Raw genomic sequence first — 19,335 nt, 5'->3', positions numbered from 1 at the left:
TACTTTATGTGTACCTCCTACACCTCTGCCTAAACCTAAACCTGACCTGAAGTTGTGACAAAACATGAGGCCAGAATGTCCTGTCTCTCATGGTAATAATAATCACATCGGTCCTCACGAAGTCGACACACAAGTACACACACACAAACAAGTGCAGATCGATCCATCAGCGCCTTGTTTGCTCGTGCTGCTGCTGTGGTGGAGGCTCATCTCTGCTCTGACTGACGCGTGCCTACAGCCTCGCTCCGCCTCTCTCCGCGGTCCCTATGGCAACGCATGGAGGAGAGCAGCTTAGCAACACGGAGACGGAGAGGCAGGGTCTGTGGTCCAGACAACGCGGAGCCATCGGAATCACACAGAGGGAACCAGCGCAGCCTCTAAACACGTAAGTGCCTCGTTCTCAGAGCGAACAGCAGAGCTGAGGATTCACTGATCTGCTCACTGTCCTTACAGCTGATGCCGTTTGTTACCCACAAGACATTTTCGTTCAGTTAGTGTTCACTTCATCTTCTATCACAGTCGTGATGAAGTTCGTGGTGGTGCTCGTGGGCGCGGGCACGCTCGCCTTCCTCGGAGCCGTCATCTGCATCATCGCCAGCGTCTATCCTCGGAGACGCGCCGCGCCTCTTGGCGACAACGGCACCCTGACGTCCGAGTCGCTGCTCCAGCCCCTGGAGCCCGGTTCGGTGGCCCACGCCGGGCCGCTGGGCGCGCTGCACGGTGCCGAGTCCTACGACGGCGGCAACGGGCTGGGCGGCGTCGGGCTGGAGGTTCCCACCCTCAACGAGCTCAACCTCGGGGAGGAGCTCGGCGGAGGGTCCGCGAAGCAGTTCAGCTTCAGCCGCTTGATCTGCACACCGGTACCGGTGGGAGAATGCAAGACCAAAGAGCTGAGGCAGCGCCAGGAGCAGCAGCAGGCCGACGAGCCGCTGTACGGAACCGGGGATGAGGACTGGACCTATCTCCGGAGCACCGCGGAGGAGCTCCGGCAGACGGTCCTGCAGCAGAACGACCAGATCCTCATGGACCAGAGGACGATCCGGGAGCTGACGGGGAAGCTGAGCGAATGCGAGAGCGGCCTGGAGGACGAGCGGAGCATCCCGGAGCGGAGCGTCGGGGTGTGGAGCGGCAACCGGCGCGTCATGGCCGGGGACGACGTGAGCTCCTCCGCCGCGGCGCAGCTGCAGACGGCGCGAGCCGTGGAGGAGCTGGCCAGGGCCATCATGGACCTGAAGGACCGCATCGAGAAGCTGGAGGTGAGTTCACTGCGGTCACACCTGTTGTTCTCGCTCTTTTCCCTCCTGTGTGAGATTTGTTTGATGGCAGGAGGTTTGGAGTGACGCCAGAATGTGAATGAGCAGGTGAGTCACTGCTGGATGTGCAGTCATTAAATCAGACCAGGAAGCAGCAGGTTGCCAGTGTTAGGATGAAGTTCAGTCTGAGAGCTTTCTGACATCAGTTCTTATTCTGCGATCTGAAGAGAGAGTGGCTTCGTGCCTGTTCATGTGGTGGTTCTGTCCCACTCCCTCTTTTTATCCTCCCCTCACTCTCTTCTCTCCTCCTCACGTCTGCTCTGACGAGTGACTCATGACACAAGCGCTTCCCTGTCATGAACCCAGGGGAAATCTTCCCACCTGCTCTGCAAATCCCCCCTACACACACACACACACACACACACACACACACACACACACACACACACACACACACACACACACACACACACACACACACTCCCCCAGCGTGTGTGATGCTCACCCTCCACATCCAACAGCAGGATAGAGACATAAATAAAAGATGAAGCTGGCTGGACAGAACGAGGGAGGTGGGGAGTCAGGTTCTCAGCCAGAGTGTACACACACACACACACACACACACACACACACACACACACACACACACACACACACACACACACACACACACACTCTGCTGCATCACTGCCAACACAGTGTGTGAATTTATATCCCGGACATCTAGATCCCTCCCGTACTGCATCAGCACCTCTCTTGATGTTATTTATTCCCCATTGCAGCTACACTCACACCAGCAGCACTGCTCTTGTGGAGAACGACGCAGGAAAAATCCAAACAATCTTCACACTTACTAGCACAAATATTGCACAGCTGGAGAGCAGAGTTGGCAGTGTACAGGCTGTGTTCATGAAAGCTGGGTCCAACCAGCATCTGTTTCCATCCTGGCAGAGGCTGAATGTGTGTTACTTTAAAAGAAGTTATTCAAGAGTAATAAAAAAAATCACAATGGGTGTCCAAAAGGCTAAAAGCAAGATACAGTATGAGACACGAGACACAATGTTATTATAAAATATGTATTTAGTATTTTTACCAGTCTCTTTCTCTCTGCTGCTTCTCCAACACCTCGTTTTTTCTCTGAATGCTAACGCTACTATCATCAGTATAACACCTCTTCCTGTGTAACTCCTCTTCCTGCATTTTCTGTCTCTGCATAATTAACAGGTGCCAGTATCGTGTCTCTCATCATATTTCGTCCTGTAGGCAGAGATCGGCCCTGCTGCCCTGAACCTCACCGACGCGTCCGGGGGTAAAAGCGGCAGCAGCCCGGCTGCTAACGCCGCCCCCGCTCCCGCCCCCCCCACCAGCAGCTCCTCCTCCGCGCCCGCAGCGCCCGCAGCGCCCGCCCCGGGCGGCCGCCACGCTGCCTCCCCCGCATCCCCCAACCCCAAACCCCCGTCCAAGGCCTCCCCCGGGCGGGGGAAGGGCACCTGGAGGGTGGAGGACCTGGAGGGGGAGCTGGAGCGCAAGATTAAGATGCTGGAGAAGGAGCGGCAGGCCATGAGGAAGGAGACGCAGGGCGAACACGAGAAGATCAACCAGGGCATCGACACGGTCAGCCACCGCGTGACCGAGCTGGAGCACAGTGAGTGTGGGGGCGGCAGGGGGAGTGGGGATGAAGGGATACACAGGGAGGTGGGCAGCGGCTCCTCACTGCAGGAGAAGGCTGAGATTAAATTTTAATGAGCGCTGTGGGTGAAGTGGGTCATCACAGCAGTGGAGAATAAGCTGCAAGATTAATGAGTGCTGAAGGTTGTGAAATGTCAGATGGAGCTGGAAGGTGTAAATAATAACGATATGGGGCAACCTTGCTATGATACGAAATGATATAAGGGATTTTTATTTATAACCCACTTATTTCCAGTTGGCTGTAACCATTGTACTGTACTATGGAAGGAGGTGATGGTGGGAGCGTGAATGAGCGGCTGCACGTTCGCGTGGCGCTTCCCCACTCTCTGTGCCGTCTCTGACAGCAGAGCTGCACTGTGACCTCCGTTACACAAGCCGTCAGTAGTCGTAACACTGTCGAGGACAAGCACTGTAGGAGGGAAGGGTCCATGTGACCTGCATTAACGCATGGTCCCTCTTTCTCTCCTTCGTCTGTTTTCCAAAGCGCTGACGGAGCCGCCGTTCCCCGACGGCTTCGTCCTGTCCTTCCCCATGAGGACCAACTACATGTACGGCCTGGTGAGGAAGGAGATCACTGAGATGTATGCGTTCACGACCTGCGTCTGGCTGAAGGCCAAAGAAGGGGGCATCGGGACTCCGTTTTCCTACTCGGTGCCTGGACAGCCCAACGAGCTGGTGCTGCTACAGGGAGTCCACAACCCCGTGGAGCTGCTCATCAACGACAAGGTGTGATGCTTTGGATAAAGGATAAGATGAAATGCTGTACTAGTGCGTGAAACCCTGGATATTATACTGATTCATGCCCTGTAGATTCTTCAAGAAAATCATTATTAGCCTAATGTGCAATGGCTCAATTAGATCATTCACATTTTCAGAGACCAGTTTTTACTTGTTAGTGGTGACAAGAACTTCTCTAGTATGTTGTTGGCTTTGCAAAGAGAAGGAGCTGTTGCTTTAATGCTGCCTATTGTTCCCATGGCAGAGCAGACTTGCAGGTTTGGTAGCGGTAGAAAGCCTCAGGTTCTCCTCATGGTGTGCTTTTGCTAACATAAACCATCAGCGCGTCCTCATTCTGTCCTGATTACTGCTCACATGTCTAGCACTCGATCAGGCTTCGCTTGACGCCTTCTACTGTAGCTCAGATCACTCACTCACTGTGCAAAGAGACACATAGCTACAGTCGCTGTTTCTACGACCTGTAGGTGGCGCAGCTGCCTCTGTCCCTACCACAGGACGAGTGGGAGCACATCTGTGTGAGCTGGACCCTGAGGGACGGAGTGTGGAAGGCCTACCAGGGGGGAAAGCTGAAGGGACGGGGAGATGGACTCGCCGCCTGGCATCCGATCAAACCAGGAGGAGTCCTCATACTGGGACAGGAACAGGTGAGATGGATGGATGGATGGATGGATGGATGGATGGATGGATGGATGGATGGATGGATGGATGGATGGATGGATGGATTGATGGATTGATGGATGGATTGATGAGTGAATGGATGAGTGAATGGATGAGTGGATAAATGCATGAGTGATTGGATGAGTGGATAAATGCATGAGTGGATGGATGGATGGATGGATGGATGGATGGATGGATGGATGGATGGATGGATGGATGGATGGATGGATGGATGGATGGATGGATGGATGGATGGATGGATGGATGGATGGATGGATGGATGGATGCACGAGTGGATGCATGAGTGGATGCATGAGTGGGTAGATGGATGCAGTAAACAGATGATGAATGGAGGATGAATGAGCAGATGGATGAAGAAACTGATATGTGATGACTAAACAACTGAAATGAACAGATCGTATTGGACCAGGAAGGGGAGGTGTAACAGTTATAGGAACAGATGACGGACGGATAGAAGCACAGACATGAATGAATCTGTGGATAAATAGAGACCCACGATAACATGAAGCTTGAAAACGGCAGAATGGTCTATTTTAAGTTGTTGCATTAACATTTCACACACGGACACGTAGAAACCTTATGGTGATTACCTTGACACTTCCCTGCTTCATTAGCGAAACACGAGCATTACATAACCATTATGAAATGTGATGCGATCCCTCGTCCCAGGTGTCAAACAGCCCCGTGCTTTGAAGCACATCAGCCTCACATAAAGGATGAAAACCAGAGCGCCGGGAGCCCAGCTCTGCAAGATGCTGCAATGATGCAACAAAACTTGATTTAATGGATGTTTTTCCAGATCCAGCGAGAGAGTGAGTGTGAGTGGGAGTACGTTATTAATCTGAGCGGAGAGTGAAAGATGAATTGCTCTTGTGCGGATGTGTCGACCAGATTTTATGTGGAAAATCCCAGGACGCTGCTGCCACGAGGCCGCTTTGATGGGGGATAAGCTGTTCAGTCTCATTTAGGAGCGATCATCAAAGCTTAGCATCTCCATGTACGGCTAAAGCTTCATTCTTATTTAAGGAGGGACACGGATGGCAGATGAAAGTTCGTCTGACAAAATTACCCATAATAAGCCAGCGTATCATCGTGGTCATTAAAGCGACTAATTAAAACGTAAAAATACATGAATTGTTCTTTGATTCATCGTCTGGTGAAGTCGGGACTTTCATGCTGCTCGCCTGCTGAGTGGATGAACCCTGCTGGACTCCAGGCGGTTTGATCCTTGTCCACGCTGCTGGAGTGTGTAGGTTTGGCCTGAGAGCAGCGTGAACAAAGGCACACGAGTAGGTGGAAGTTCTCCATCAGCCGTGAGTGGCGGCTCTAACAAACCAGAAATGAAATCCAGCCTGAAATAATGGGGACACTGGAGTTTGAATTCCAGCATATTCATGTCCTGTAGTGGAGAAAGAGTGTCATAAACATCAGGCCATGACTAATGAACGTCTGCTATGTCTGTCAGGACACGCTGGGTGGGCGGTTCGACGCCTCCCAGGCTCTGGTGGGGGAGCTCTCCCAGTTCAACCTGTGGGACCGGGTGCTGAAGCCGGCGGAGGTGGCCGCTCTGGCCGAGTGCAGCTCCTCGGCGCTGGGCAACATCGCCCCCTGGACCGACCACGACGTGGACGTCTACGGCGGCGCCACCAAGGAGTCGCTGGACCCGTGCCACAGCGCTCACAGATCCAACCCCTCGGGCCCCAAGCAGTGAGAGACGCGACGGTCGCAGCGGAGCGGTAGCTTCAGGACCGGGGTCGGGGGTGAGGGCGGGTCCCGCTGGAGGTCACAGCCTGTTTGTGGGGACGAGGAGCTCGCTGATGCACTGGAGGATGGAGCCGTGCCCCGTTACAGGAGGTGTCTCTGTTTTGTTTTCGTGTCGGTGTCCTGCTCGTGTTTACTTCTGCCGTGAGATCCAGTGAGTTTAGTCACAGAATCCTCTTAGCGACGGCTGCATGGCTGAATCAGCGTCTGGCACCAGCTCGTACGGACTCGTCTGAAAACAGACTGCGGTGGTTCGGTTTGATGCTGTTCTAGGAGGTTCCTCATTTTACAACGTTGTGTCTTTTCCCGTTTTGTGTCGAGGTGGTTGTGTTTTATGCTAAAACTGACGCTGAGATGCTGTTTTGTTCATGTTTCCAATCAAAATGAGTTGTGTTCATTTCTAACTGTACAGGATCCTGTTGGACAACGTCTGTGTAAACCTACCTTTTCAATATAGCGATCCATTATCTGGTAAATCAGTGGTCTTCTGAATGTATATTGTATGTGTGCTCGCGTTGCTCTGTGCCAGTCTGCTCTCCATGCTGTTGCCTCCCACGCACCTCACGCCTGCAAAGTTAAGTTGCAGCGTTTGCAACTTAAACCCGTCAGCTCTTGAGCGACCTGTGGAGCACAGTGAACACTACGCACCAGTCAGACGCTGATTGTGATGAACCCCAGTGAGTTGAATGTAAACCAGATGGAATGTAAGTGTGTTTGCATGACCAAAGCCACTTCAGCTGCCACCCAAGAAACGGACTCACAATGTGCAACAAGTGGGTCCAAACACGGACGTGTGTGACTTTGGAATCAGATCCTCACTAAGCACATGACAGAGAAGAGAAAGGTGTTAGAAACACTGCGTTCCTTATGATTTGGGAGCAGTTCTAAATTAAGGCTGACACCATTCTGGCCAACAGACGCTGTGAAGAACCACAGAGCTTGAACGCATCTTCTATTGGCTCCACTACACGATGATATTAGTGCCACAGCGTTGGCATGAAGCAGACTGTTGCCTTTGAAGGGAGCCAGAACAGCAGAACCGACTGGGCTTTGACCTGCTGTGGCGCTGAGTTCATCCCTCTGGTTTCGACAGGCTCCTTAAAGTTCAAATACTTCTCATTCGTAGCTTCTTGGTGACATAAAGGCAGATGGACGTCCTTGTTTATAGCTCAGTGGACGCTCACGCTAGGCGCCGTGGAGCCTCCCACGCTGTGCAGGTGAGGGTTTGATTACCACACGGAGCCCACATCCAGTCCACACTGTGCGGTGAAGTGAACTGTGGTGAAAACACTGTCGTTATTACCTCAGAACAACAGCCCCTCGAAGGATGTGACAACTTGTTGTAAAGTGCCTGCCTGGGCTCCCACGCCCAAAAGACCCGTCCGACCCGTGTTTCTACGTTTTCTTCTCCGTCGTCTCTTTCTTCTCGCGCCGTCGCGCTGCTTCTCTCTTGCTTGTGGTCGTTGAAAGCTGTGACGGTGTTGTGCTTGTCTTTATTTGCATCTTCATGGATCTTCTACAATATTGTGAAATGTGTGGATAAAAATAATAAACTGGTTATGACAACGCTTCTGGGGTTGTAGATGAAGAGAGAGAAAGCGAGAGAGAGTGAGAGAGAGAGAGAGCGAGAGAGAGAGCGAGAGAGAGAGCGAGAGAGAGAGAGAGAGAGAGCTTCTCTTGACACCTCATCCATCATCTGTTTTACACCTGAGCTAAGACGCTACAGGGATGCTCTGATCCTCCACGACCCTGTGCTCACACACACGCTCGCTCACGCAGCCGTGTCGGATTAGATTAGTTGTGTTTGTGCACGTCCCTTATTATGTGAAGCACAGACGAGTCTGGTCTGTGATGTAGACATAATGGATTACTCAGAGAGAGAAGACAGGCCGATTCGTGACTGCTGATCTGCCCACATGCACAGCGTCTCAGTGTTGGGCTCAGCTGAACCGTGAGGCGTAGCCTCCTACTCATTAAATTCATACAAGTGTTTATCTCACGTTCATGTCTAAAAAATACAATCGAAGTATTATTTTTATCTCCACATCGCACTTTAAAGCATTCACTAAATCTAGAGCTCTAAATGTGTTACAACACTATAAAAATGAATGTCATTAAATTGCTTTCATTTTATTCAAGAAATCATCACATTTCTGTACTTTTACTCATTTGAATTCATCCACTGGCGATTCTGATGGAGACTCACATTTTAAAAGGTTTTTTGTGGAATATCTCAATATATCTGATTTACTGGTTCAACTTCATAGCTTCTAGATCGACTTCCATAAAGTTACTCATTCACATAAAACCTACTTTACTGGCGCTGGGTTCACTGTGAGGTGGACGTTTTCTGCCTTAATGCAACATCTTCTTCTGACGTACGCATCATGACAAACAACCATAAGCACCATCACAAGGTGAAGAAATGTATTTCACCCAATCATCAGTCAGTGTCTGCACATCAGTTAAAATGAACGCGCTGAACAGTTGCTTAGAAACAAACATCTCCGATCGCTGTGCGTCCGTAGCACAATAATAAAGTCATTAATAGGCATCGACAACAACTGTATGTGTGCTTCAACGAAAGCAGAGCGATGCTGGAGAAAAGCCCTGCAGAGCGGAGCTACTGTACCTGCAGGATGCGCCTGCTGCAGCCATTGATTCCTTCCTAAATCAATATCACTGAGTGAGTGTGAGCTCAGTCACACAGACAGTCGTGTGAGCAGCGTCAGTCTCACACTTGGGAACGTAGTGAGTCACAGCTTGTTAGCAGTCACTGGGGTTTTCTTTGCCCCTGCTCAACAATCTACTTCCCCCGCTGATGAATTATAGATACACCTTAATTACCTCTCAGGCAGATATCAGCGTGCGACACACAGCCGCGCGCTCAGTGGCACAAATGCACCTACTGAAGTATGAATTTTTGAATCTTTCCCAGCTTCCCTGCGCGTCCTGATCCTGACGCCTGCAGCGCGTCGGGTTCCTCGTGGCCGCGGACGCTCTTTGTGCTCTGCAGCTCGCTGCGTCATTGCTCCAGTTCTGTGTGTGTCGTCCTTCACCTTGAACAACTTTCATCCCAGAGCCGTTTTCCATCATCTTTCGTAATTCAAACAGTTCTTTTTGATTTCCTCCATTATAAGACTTTAGACTAGTTTCAAATGTAATACAAAATCTTTGATACATATTTTGTGGTGGATGACGAGTTCTCTCCTCAAGGTCTTTGTTCGGTCACATCCTCCCCCGTTTTTTTAGCATCCTTTCACCTCACCTTCACTCGTAAACACCTCCGCCTCCTTCCCCTCAACCTCCTGTCTTGTTTTGACATTTTGATTTCTGCCTTCGTTCCCTCTGGCATTTCTTCTCTCAGTTTCTCACCTGGGTGTTTAGAGCTTCCTCTCTGTGTATTTTAGGATGTTTCTCAAGGCGAGTGCACACAACACTGTGTACATAATGTTTACTGTGGTGTCTGTGGTTTTTAAAATCAATGAAGCTAAAAGCAGAAATGCAAACAAATACACAGATAACATACTGTAGAACACAACCTACTTCTGAGAGGACGGAAATAACATTATGAAAGAATAAATCATTTTGTGTATTAAACTACTAAAGCATCGTGTGCAGGATTAAAGCTGCTTTCCTCAGATGCAGGGGCGTGTTTGTTACAGGTGAGAGCTGAGAAAGATGAACTCCTCTGCTTTGAGCTTCGAGGCGACACAGGTTAGAAACAGTACAATAGATGCAAAAAGCACCAGACTGATCTCATATTGTATGCTGTCACCAAACTGGGTCAGTGACGATCCAAAACTCTGCCAGACAATTTCATAATGTAATCTGTTGCTGCGCAATTAGTTAATGGCTCGTCTTGTCTCTGGGCCAAACCAGTGTGAGGGAGGAGGTTCAACATCAGGTTAAAAATAATCTAATTTCTAAATCAAATATCAACTTTGCCTAAAGGGGCTTCACAATGTACAACACACTATACTACGCCCTCCATCCTTAGACGCTCAAATAGAACAGGAAAGAGAGGAGGAAGATTATCATGTGATCGGTTTTTCTGCTTCTCCAGGGACGGACTAATAATCCACTCTAATCCAGGAGGGAGTCATTGTTTCAGAGGCCATAATCCAGATGCTTGTCATGGCATGTCAGACTGACAAACACACGAGCCAGGGTGACAGCACACCTATCACACACAGAATCTGGCACTAACTCACTGTTTTCACGCCGCGTGTGGGTCCGTCTGCGTAAGTAGAGCAGCTCCAGGTCAAAGCTTCCTACCTGGGGATTCCACCCAGATGTTTCCAGCTGAATGTGGGTCAGTGTCGGTAAGAAGGCTGATTAGGAAGGATATAAACAGGCCCAGCCACAGTCTGACGGTCAGTGGTGTTGTTTTAGAACACACAAAAACACACATTTACTTTGAATGTTTAATTCATTTAAGTTACAATATAAGAAGATAAATAACTAAATAACACCCTCTGCCCCGGGTTTGCTTTAGTTTGAGAAATACTTTATTAGTGAGGACAAGGAAGAAGCTGCCTATTAAAAAAAATATCAAAGACATTGTCATTTACAACATTGCCACTTACATTTATTTACACCATAATCAGTAAAAGCCCAGCAGCTGTTTTTCATTATTTTCTAGCACATCTTTGAGGACTTGTACTGAAGTATTTCAGAGGGTGGTATTGTTGCCTCTAAATAATGTCTACACCAGTTGAGGAACATGAATTTGCTTAGGAACATTTGAGAAGCATATTCTATTAAGAGAAAATAAGCAAATAAAATCCCCTGCAGTAAACAGACACCAAGTTGCATCGTTGAAAATCAAAAGTTTAAGATCAATCTGAAGTGATCCCACTGCGGTTTGCAGATCCCTCCAAGCTGAACCAGCTCTCAGTACGTGGATATGGAGCAGCTGTTGTCAGGGAATCATGAGCACAGTGCAGAAGCGTCACCATGTTTCTCCAGGTGGTTCACAATGAATTTTAATGCTTGGGTCATTTTGCACATTCGTTTTAATGACAGGAGAATTCAAACTTCCCTCCGTCCATTCGTTATTTACTTTTCACACCAAACGAAGAATATTCCCAACCCACTGGTTTAACAGGTGAGGAAGCTGCCACTGATGGTGTAACTATGTTTTTTAAATAATCATTCAAATAATTGTATGTTGTTTTTAAATGTCAGTAAAATTAAATCAGGTAAGAAGAAAAGGAAACTCATGCAGATGTTATTCATTTAAAACTGAGCACATGTGACTGCGCTGCCGTAGACTCTTGTTGTGATTGACAGCCATCTGAACCAATAGAAATGAAGTTTGCTGTAGTAGGCGGAGCTTTCTTTGCGGACGGCTCTGTTTAAAATGTCTCCTTAACAACCGAGCTGGAAGCCAAACAGCAGAAGTTTTCGCAGGAGAAACGCCTCGTAAGTAGCACAGTAGAGTCTCAGTGTGGTTGTGGCGGTTGCCGTCGGTAAAGTACGTCTGCCAATAAGACGTTGGAAGATTAAAATAGCTTGAATTTGAGGAGGAAAGGCTGCAGCATCATTTGGTTGTTGTCAAACAAGCTAGGCTAATTAGCTGGTTACTTAGCTAGCTTGTAACTTTAAACCATTGTTCGAAGGTTTCCGGCGTTAACCGAGTGAAGACTTGTCACTTTTTATCGTTTTCTACTGTTCTGTAAGGTATATGTAGATTGACCCAGTAGCACACGACGTTAGAAGTTAGCTAGTGTCGGTGTTAGCTCTAAATGTTAGCCTGCTTGACAGTGCTGATCTAATGCTTAGTCACTAATTTCCATAGTAGACCCATTAATAACTACACAGGTTTGTTCTCGTTAACCTGTAGGTGCTGTGCTTTTGCAGGAGTCGGAATGGCTGGGACAGGCGAGGGGAAGAAGGAAGAGGCCGACTACAAGAGACTGCACAGCTTTCCTCTGATCAGGGTAGGAAGAGCAGCGGGACAGCGGCTCCTAAGACGGGACAGAAACAGCGCTAGCATCAGTTTGCTTTAAATGCATTTATGTGTAGGCTGCTGAAGATTAGTAGACATGGAGTGACTTCATAGCAGGATAAAAGCAAACGTTATGTGCGTCTGGAGTCTGGATCAAGACCTGAGGTTTGGATGGAAAACATTAGTTTAGTTTTTGCTCGCCCCTCGAATGTACAGCTGCTGATTCAGTCACTGAAACACAAAACTAACAGCTAATTCAATCATGAGAACTGTGACTTACCTCCCACCGCCTGCGTATGCTAAATGTGTCTAATGATGCTTATTCATACATATGATCAAGGAAGAGATTTGTGCAATAAATGTAGAAAAGCTCAGTCTGTGTCCGTCCCCAGCATACAGACATGCCAGAGGAAATGAGGGTGGAGACCATGGAGCTTTGTGTAACAGCCTGTGAAAAGTTTGCCACAAACAATGAGGTAAGGCTTCGTTATGATTCGGACCTGTTTTACTGGCACTGATTGGCAGTGGCACTGTTGCTCTGTGCTGTCTTCTGTACCAACACATATGTCTGTAGATTTTTTTTTTTCTTTGTGAAAAAATGTAACGTCCGTTTGGGATTAGTTGCCTACTGTTATCTACTGATGCTTGGAAGCAACAAAGTTTGAATTTTGCCATCAATGCTGTATACAGATATAGTAACAATGGGGGTTGAACAAAAGTCATATAATTAGAACTTTTTAATTGATGTGGTTGCTATAATTCACAATATTCTTGTAATTTGTTGTTTATTGTCCTTTCCAGAGTGCAGCAAAGATGATCAAGGAGTCTATGGACAAAAAATTTGGCAGCTCATGGCACGTAGTGATCGGAGAAGGCTTTGGCTTTGAAGTCACGCACGAGGTGAAGAACCTGCTCTACATGTTCTTTGGTGGAAGCCTGGCTGTGTGTGTGTGGAAGTGCTCCTAGCATCTCCTTGCTGTCCCCCATCCCTCTGCTGTGCACACTGGACTGGGACTAAACACCAGCTACCAGCCAGATGCTGGTTACATTTGCATTTCAGCAGGTCAGTTTGTCCACACTACCAGACCACTGTGGCAGATTAAAACCTATTTGGAAACCTTGTCCAGTTTAAAGATGTAGAGGAAATACTTGAAAGGAACATTTGAGCGCACAGTGACCTTCGCTGGGGGGCATAATAATGGCTTCCTGCCTTGTCTGTTAGTATTCTTTCTTTTTCTATCTTCTCTGTCTGAAGGTGAACCTATGTGAACCCATACTCTTAAACATGTGTGACTGTGCATGTAAGTAATTCAATTCAACTTTAACAAACAATACAGCCAGGGTCTCCAATGTCCTTTATCCTCATTCCTTTTCAGGGAGCGTGTGTGTGAGTGCGTTTATATTTTTGTGTGTGCTGGACACACACTTTTTGAAATAATGTTGCATCATCACCGTCCCACAGCAGTTTGTGCAACAGTAGATTGTCCATGTCATCTATAATGTTTCACACGTGTCTTTCTCTCTCTTGAGCAGCACTATGGTTTCAATAAAATTTGTAATATTTTTTATGTGTACATATCTTATACATATAAGCAACTTTGAGAACTTTTTTTTAGAGACTAGTGTTATCTTCCGACAACTGACGGCTCAGAGTCTCCTTATCCAAATAACACTAAACCCGATTCACCTTTTCTCCGTAAAGGTGTTTGTAATAATTCCTAATAATATCACGTGCGCTGAGTGATATTAGCAATGTGATTGTTTTTTTTTTTTTTTATGTTGATGCGAGTTTTGATGACCTATTGCAATGAAGCATTATGTGTAAACTGACATGATTGTACAATAAACTCTGAAATGTGATGAAGTAGATACTAAAACTGTCACATGTATTCTTGTAACGGGAGAACGTGTGTGTTTGGTTGGGGGGGGGTAGATAATTTGTCATTTCTAAAAACGGCTGTCGCTACAGACATTAGCTCTGACACGAGGAACACATTTGTGACACATGACAAAATTTGTCTGTTTTTTTTTAAATGAAGAAAGATTCATGTTTAAAAGAGTAAAGGCAAGAGCTTCTCACAGGAAAAATATGCAAGCAGCTGCTTTTCTGAATGTTTCTATAAATACAGAAATACACAGGAGAGTCTAACAAAGATTTATCCAAAAATACCAGAATATGAAACATGTTTATGTTCATAAGGAGAAAAGGTAGAGGATGCAGTTTTGGGGACCTGTCAGCATGGATGATGAAGTCTGCAGGATGTTGGTTTTCCCAGGAAAGCTTCGCTGGGGTGGGGTTCTGCTTTGCAACTAAAATATTCCTTCGTCTCATGGCGATTGACATACTTTGGGAAAAAGTTTCTGAAGCTGACAGCTTTTATTATATGCCTTTTGTAGAGAGCTTCACTGACTCATACAGTGCATTCGTCAATTTTGGCCCTGCTCAAATTCACATAATACATTTTTAAATGCCTCAGTTCAACAGTGGTTTAAATCAGCAGTGAAAGCTTGTTTTGGGACACCTGTATGTGGACGGATGCGTAGGAGGACAAGCTCTGAGAATATGAAACGAGGCTGTCTCAGTGGTCAACTTATTTTATATTCAGCAAATTAAAAGTTAATGCCATGTTTCTGTTTTAGATAAAGTAAAAGTGACCCATCAGCTTCCTTAAGATTTAAGTGCACACGTCTAAATCCAGCTCACAGTCTAAAGTGTCTATTAGAAAATAATGATCTTCCAGTTGTTTTGTGTTTCAGACACAGAGTGTTGCTAAACAAACTAAATTAATTTCCTGAAATTGAAGCAGAGGGCATTTCGACCCAGCGGTGGGGAGACAGAGGTCACCACCATAGATAGATCAAAGAACTTGGCAAGTACAGCCTGAACTTTTGTTTCTTTGTTTTTTTAAGACTGGCCTTGAACCGGGTCAAACTGCACTCGTGAATGAGATGAAGCTGAACACACAGCTCTCACCCAGATTTCCCTAAATCGTTTCATGTTGGTAACTCTCTCCACGTTCTGCAATTATTTTACCAAATGACTGAACCGGGTTTGTCGTCTCTGAGCAAACGTGGATCCACCCTGTGATGTGTCTCATTAATTATTCACCTCCAACAGTCTTTATATATCTGCTCCTTCTCACTGTGTCTCCTCTGCATTGTTAAATATTCATCCATGTGCCACAGAGTCACTTTAAGAACCCAGTTAGTTTGCTCATTCAAAATCAAAATGCTTTCCCCACGGTGCAGAAGGAAAACGGGCTCAGCGGATCTTTAAGTTAAAAACCCTTTTATCACATTAATCACAAAATCAAACATGTAAACCTCTTGTTTACATGTTCTAATTGGTTGAAATTGAAACGCAGCGCTACTTAAATGTCTAGAAACATCTCTGGATCGTGGGGCTGTTGCATGTGTCTGGGTCAACACCTCCCAAACAGAACATGTGATGGAGAATGACGTCATATACTGGAAGTCCATATTCAGTCTCCTTGAGCCCATTTCTCCTCTCCTGATTCCCAAGGAAAGTCCAACGTCCTTCCCTAGATGAGTCTGTCTGCTTTGTGTTCCATGAAGCACAACAATGAGCTGAAGGGTCCTAAATGTTGAACTCAGCAAATGAAAAGTTTCATTTTTAAATATTTGCTTTCCCTTTTTATTTCAGGCTTTTCATTTACATTTACCCTAACCCTGTTCAAACTCAATACACAACATCATATTCTAATAGAAGCTCGTGAAAAGACCGACTCAAAGTTCAACCTTTACCAGAACTAACAAAGAATTAAACAACAATTCTGTTAATGAATAAAACATAACAAATAAAACAGCAGCTGCTCAGGAGCTGCTCTGGAGCTGGTCTGAACCTCCACGCCGACAGGTGCATAATGAGGCATCATAATTTTATAGCGGATTATATTTTGTATTACGAACCTTTCCATCTGAACTGTGGAGTAAAAGAAAATGTAAAATAATACACAAAGTAAATGTAATTAGTTTGACCACCTATTATTATTATTATTATTATTATTATTATTATTATTATTATTATTATTATTATCATCATTATTATTGTGATTATTGTGATTCAGGAGACAGTAACAGAACACTTGCAGCCTTCTGCCCAGTAGCTGATGCAGCAACTGTGGAAGCTTTGAGGACTTGCGTTGTCGTCACAGACTACTTCAACTTCAAACATTGTTTTGCTCCATCACAGTGTGTCCTTGTTTGAAGCGTCCCTGTGCATGGAAAAATTGAGTTTGGTCTCCTAGCAACCTCTTTACCACCTGCAGTGATGGGAGTGGAAGTTGAAGCATCCCCGTGTGTTAGTGAAAGACTCAGGAGAGACGGAATATGTAGGTGGCTGGAAATATGTTGACTGACAACTCAGTGAATTAAGTAGCTGCTCTGGAAGAGGAGACTTCGTAAGAGAAGAGTCTTTGAGAGTCTTCACATTTTCCAGCAGTTGCTTAAGGATATGGAAATTTAGAAAGGAGTAGAGTGAGAGAGGAGCATAGCCAACAACAGAGGAGAGCGGCATAGATGAATTTTTCATCTGAATGGTGCTACTGGGCTTTTTGAGAAATGAGAAATGCAATCCAATATTAATATGTTTTTGCAAGTGTGTGTGTGCGAGGCAGCTTTCGTTTTGACCATCAGTGACTGTGACTTTGTGTTTCATTAGCTCAGCTCTGAAATAAAAGAACACCATAAGTCTTGGGACGGTGGAGAAGGGCGGGTAAGATGCACTAAGATTAAAAAGACAGCGAGCATGAAAGATAGAAGATGAATGATGCCTGAAATGGCTTGTTTATAATACATCAATGAGTGGCAGAGACACAAAGAGTGCATTAGACAAGACCAAGGACACTTTGCAACAAAGTAAAAGGCCCAGGAGCGTCGAGGTGAACGGAGCAGGATCAGCTCCGTACAGTCGAAAACAGCAGAGCAGATGGAGCTGATCGTGCTTACGTTTGACTTTATGTGCTCGAAAGTGTAAAAAGTAATATTTAAAGATTTAAAGTGGGAAAAAAGCAGGATCACAAACTGTGACGTGGACTTTAATTGTTTAATTCTTTAATTGTTGTATTATTGTTCTCATTGTATCTGATTCAGTTGTGTGTGTGTGTGGTGACTTGTTGTCATGGTGACAGTGACTGTTTGGCGTCTACTCAGTCGCCATGGAGTCCTTAGAAACCAAAGCTTACTTCTCACATATTCTAATCTGCTACAGAGGCACCAACGCTTTCCTGAATGTTTGGAGTCAAAGGCGTGTCGGTTGAAACCAATGGAACCAGAGTGTGTTTCAAAACCCATCACCTGCCAAGTAAAGGCCAGTTCAAGTGTGTTTGAAAGCAGTTTTCATGCCACTCTCGCCTCAGAGCAGATGTGATCGTCACCTCTGGAACTCACCTGTTGTCTCCTAGTGACGAGTCACAGACAGCTGTTTATGTCAGACTCTCGACCCGTGGCTGCGATGCCTCATCTGACTGTGTGTCTGAGACAAAAGGAAGTGATTCAAATCTGAATCAGAGAGTTTGTTTAGATGGTTGTGGCTTTGTATTCAGATGGCGTTGACAGCTTTTCTCACTGTGTGTCATATCACACACTCTGGCTGCGAACATTAAGACACCAGCATATTATCCCTAAGGAGCAGAGACGTGTCACAGGGCGGATTCAGTACGTGTGATTATAACTGGTGCCCTGAGCCAGAAAACAGAGCAGTTTGTTCGTGCTCCTCAGAACGATGCATAAATGATTTCACCACAACCTAATGCGTTTGTGTTACTGTACAAAATAAATCATGAAGGTCAATGTTTAGTCATGAGATCTTTACCCAGCTAATGACAGCATCACCAAAACAACACAGTATTCATCTGGCTGGTCTGAGATTCAGTCCAGAGAGCTGAGTTTTTACGTCAACATCGTAAAAGTTGTACAATCACTATCATTTTGCTACGATGAGCTGCTATGATGTTAAAACATAGATGCAGTGCACACAAATCACACAAAATTATAGCGACACTGAATGTCAGTTTTAGTGAACTAGAAAATGAAGAGTAATAAATCTGTGTCCTGACCTTGTTACATCTGTTGTTACATCCTCAAACAAAGTCTTTATGGAACGTGTGCATTAAACCTTAAAAAACTTAACCTTGATCGAACATTTTTACCTCAGGTTCAGCTCCTCAGTCCTGATAGTTGTACCCACTGGGAAATAACAAATAATTCCCTTCCGTTTATTCTCTTTAGTCACATAACTTGATAGAGTGACTCATCAAAGGAGCTCATTAGATGATAAACACTATTATTCATGAATGTAATATAATTATCCTCTGCTTTAATCGTTTTCCTTCCTCTGTGTTTTCCTTAGTGTTATTCTGTTGCCTTCAACTGCATGAATCCTGTGCTCTTATTAAATCCTCCATGTTTGGTGAACGCTGACTGTGTGTTATGATGCATGATGGATCATACTGGATCTGTTCTGTCTACTATCTAGATGACGGAGGTCTATGCAGATCATAAAATGAAACACACACACACACACACACACACACACACACACACACACACACACACACACACACACACACACACACACACACACACACACACACACACTGTAATCAGCCGTACCTGTCAAAAGAATCCTCACGAAGCCTGAGGTGCTTGAGTCAAAGTATAAATTATATATGAGGTCAAAGCATAGAAGTAGACAGCAGACTTGCTTATGAAGCCACTTTTTGCAGAAGCCCTGATGGCAGATAATTCATGCTTCATGCACATACAGGATATTTACATTCAAATGAAGTAGGCCTCCTTTTGCCGTCGTACACAAAAACCCTGAACTTTAGTGATCAGGAAAGAGATGAATCAGATTATAAAATGCTAAAATGTGACATCCGATGTCTTTATATTGATTGGTTTTCATATCAGTGGCCCAGACAGGTTTAGGATCAATAGACACTGATGGTTTGAGGTAATTCATTGCTGGCTGTGGCTTCTGACAACTATTATTGGGATCCTTTAAAGCAATGTAGATTTGTAGATTTTAATTTATTTCTAGTTGTAAAATGAGTTAAAATTTTCCATCCTATAAGATTTATAGAGTATTAGATTTCTGTTCTCAGCTATTTATGACTGGTTCAGGCCACTGGAATTTAGAATGGGAAGAGATGCAACATGAAACATGTGGAGGTTGTGTCTCAGACAAACTGCAGAAAAGAAAGTCATAGAAATTACAAACCCGAAAAGTTTGAAAAGCAG

At 45.6% G+C, this 19,335-nt stretch overlaps 2 protein-coding genes across 4 annotated transcripts; both read left to right on the top strand.

Moving 5' to 3' along the window:
• The first annotated feature begins 28 nt into the window (after positions 1-28).
• nptxrb (neuronal pentraxin receptor b) lies at positions 29-7,687 on the top strand. Of its 2 annotated transcripts, none has more exons than XM_029174572.3 (6): positions 29-385; positions 520-1,256; positions 2,517-2,898; positions 3,427-3,668; positions 4,145-4,324; positions 5,824-7,687. In XM_029174572.3, the coding sequence occupies exons 2-6, from the start codon at positions 525-527 to the stop codon at positions 6,067-6,069; spliced, it is 1,782 nt and encodes a 593-aa protein (XP_029030405.1). In that variant the 5' UTR covers positions 29-385; positions 520-524; the 3' UTR covers positions 6,070-7,687. The 2 variants fall into 2 exon arrangements, with proteins under 2 accessions (XP_029030405.1, XP_029030482.1); XM_029174649.3 differs by having other exon boundaries at positions 454-1,256.
• A 3,703-nt stretch (positions 7,688-11,390) lies between these two features.
• LOC114870619 (dynein axonemal light chain 4) lies at positions 11,391-13,941 on the top strand. Of its 2 annotated transcripts, none has more exons than XM_029175545.3 (4): positions 11,391-11,546; positions 11,985-12,064; positions 12,465-12,548; positions 12,874-13,941. In XM_029175545.3, exons 2-4 carry the CDS (start codon positions 11,993-11,995, stop codon positions 13,036-13,038), a joined length of 321 nt encoding a protein of 106 aa, XP_029031378.1. In that variant the 5' UTR covers positions 11,391-11,546; positions 11,985-11,992; the 3' UTR covers positions 13,039-13,941. The 2 variants fall into 2 exon arrangements, with proteins under 2 accessions (XP_029031378.1, XP_029031460.1); XM_029175627.3 differs by having other exon boundaries at positions 11,455-11,546; positions 11,968-12,064.
• The last annotated feature ends 5,394 nt before the right edge of the window (positions 13,942-19,335 follow it).

This window comes from Betta splendens, chromosome 1, assembly GCF_900634795.4.
Source record: "Betta splendens chromosome 1, fBetSpl5.4, whole genome shotgun sequence".
NCBI classification, from domain to species: domain Eukaryota; kingdom Metazoa; phylum Chordata; class Actinopteri; order Anabantiformes; family Osphronemidae; genus Betta; species Betta splendens.
Note: the sequence above shows the minus strand (reverse complement) of the source record. Positions and strands in the feature narration are given on the sequence as shown.

What these genes read in the sequence shown, in the direction of transcription:
- LOC114870619 (XM_029175545.3), top strand. Translation starts at nt 11,993, where the DNA reads ATGGCTGGGACAGGCGAGGGGAAGAAGGAAGAGGCCGACTACAAGAGA. An exon ending in ACAGCTTTCCTCTGATCAGG is followed by an intron (nt 12,065 to 12,464) that starts GTAGGAAGAGCA and finishes GTCCGTCCCCAG; the next exon opens with CATACAGACATGCCAGAGGA. An exon ending in AGTTTGCCACAAACAATGAG is followed by an intron (nt 12,549 to 12,873) that starts GTAAGGCTTCGT and finishes TGTCCTTTCCAG; the next exon opens with AGTGCAGCAAAGATGATCAA.
- nptxrb (XM_029174572.3), top strand. Translation starts at nt 525, where the DNA reads ATGAAGTTCGTGGTGGTGCTCGTGGGCGCGGGCACGCTCGCCTTCCTC. An exon ending in ACCGCATCGAGAAGCTGGAG is followed by an intron (nt 1,257 to 2,516) that starts GTGAGTTCACTG and finishes TTCGTCCTGTAG; the next exon opens with GCAGAGATCGGCCCTGCTGC. An exon ending in AGCTGCTCATCAACGACAAG is followed by an intron (nt 3,669 to 4,144) that starts GTGTGATGCTTT and finishes TACGACCTGTAG; the next exon opens with GTGGCGCAGCTGCCTCTGTC.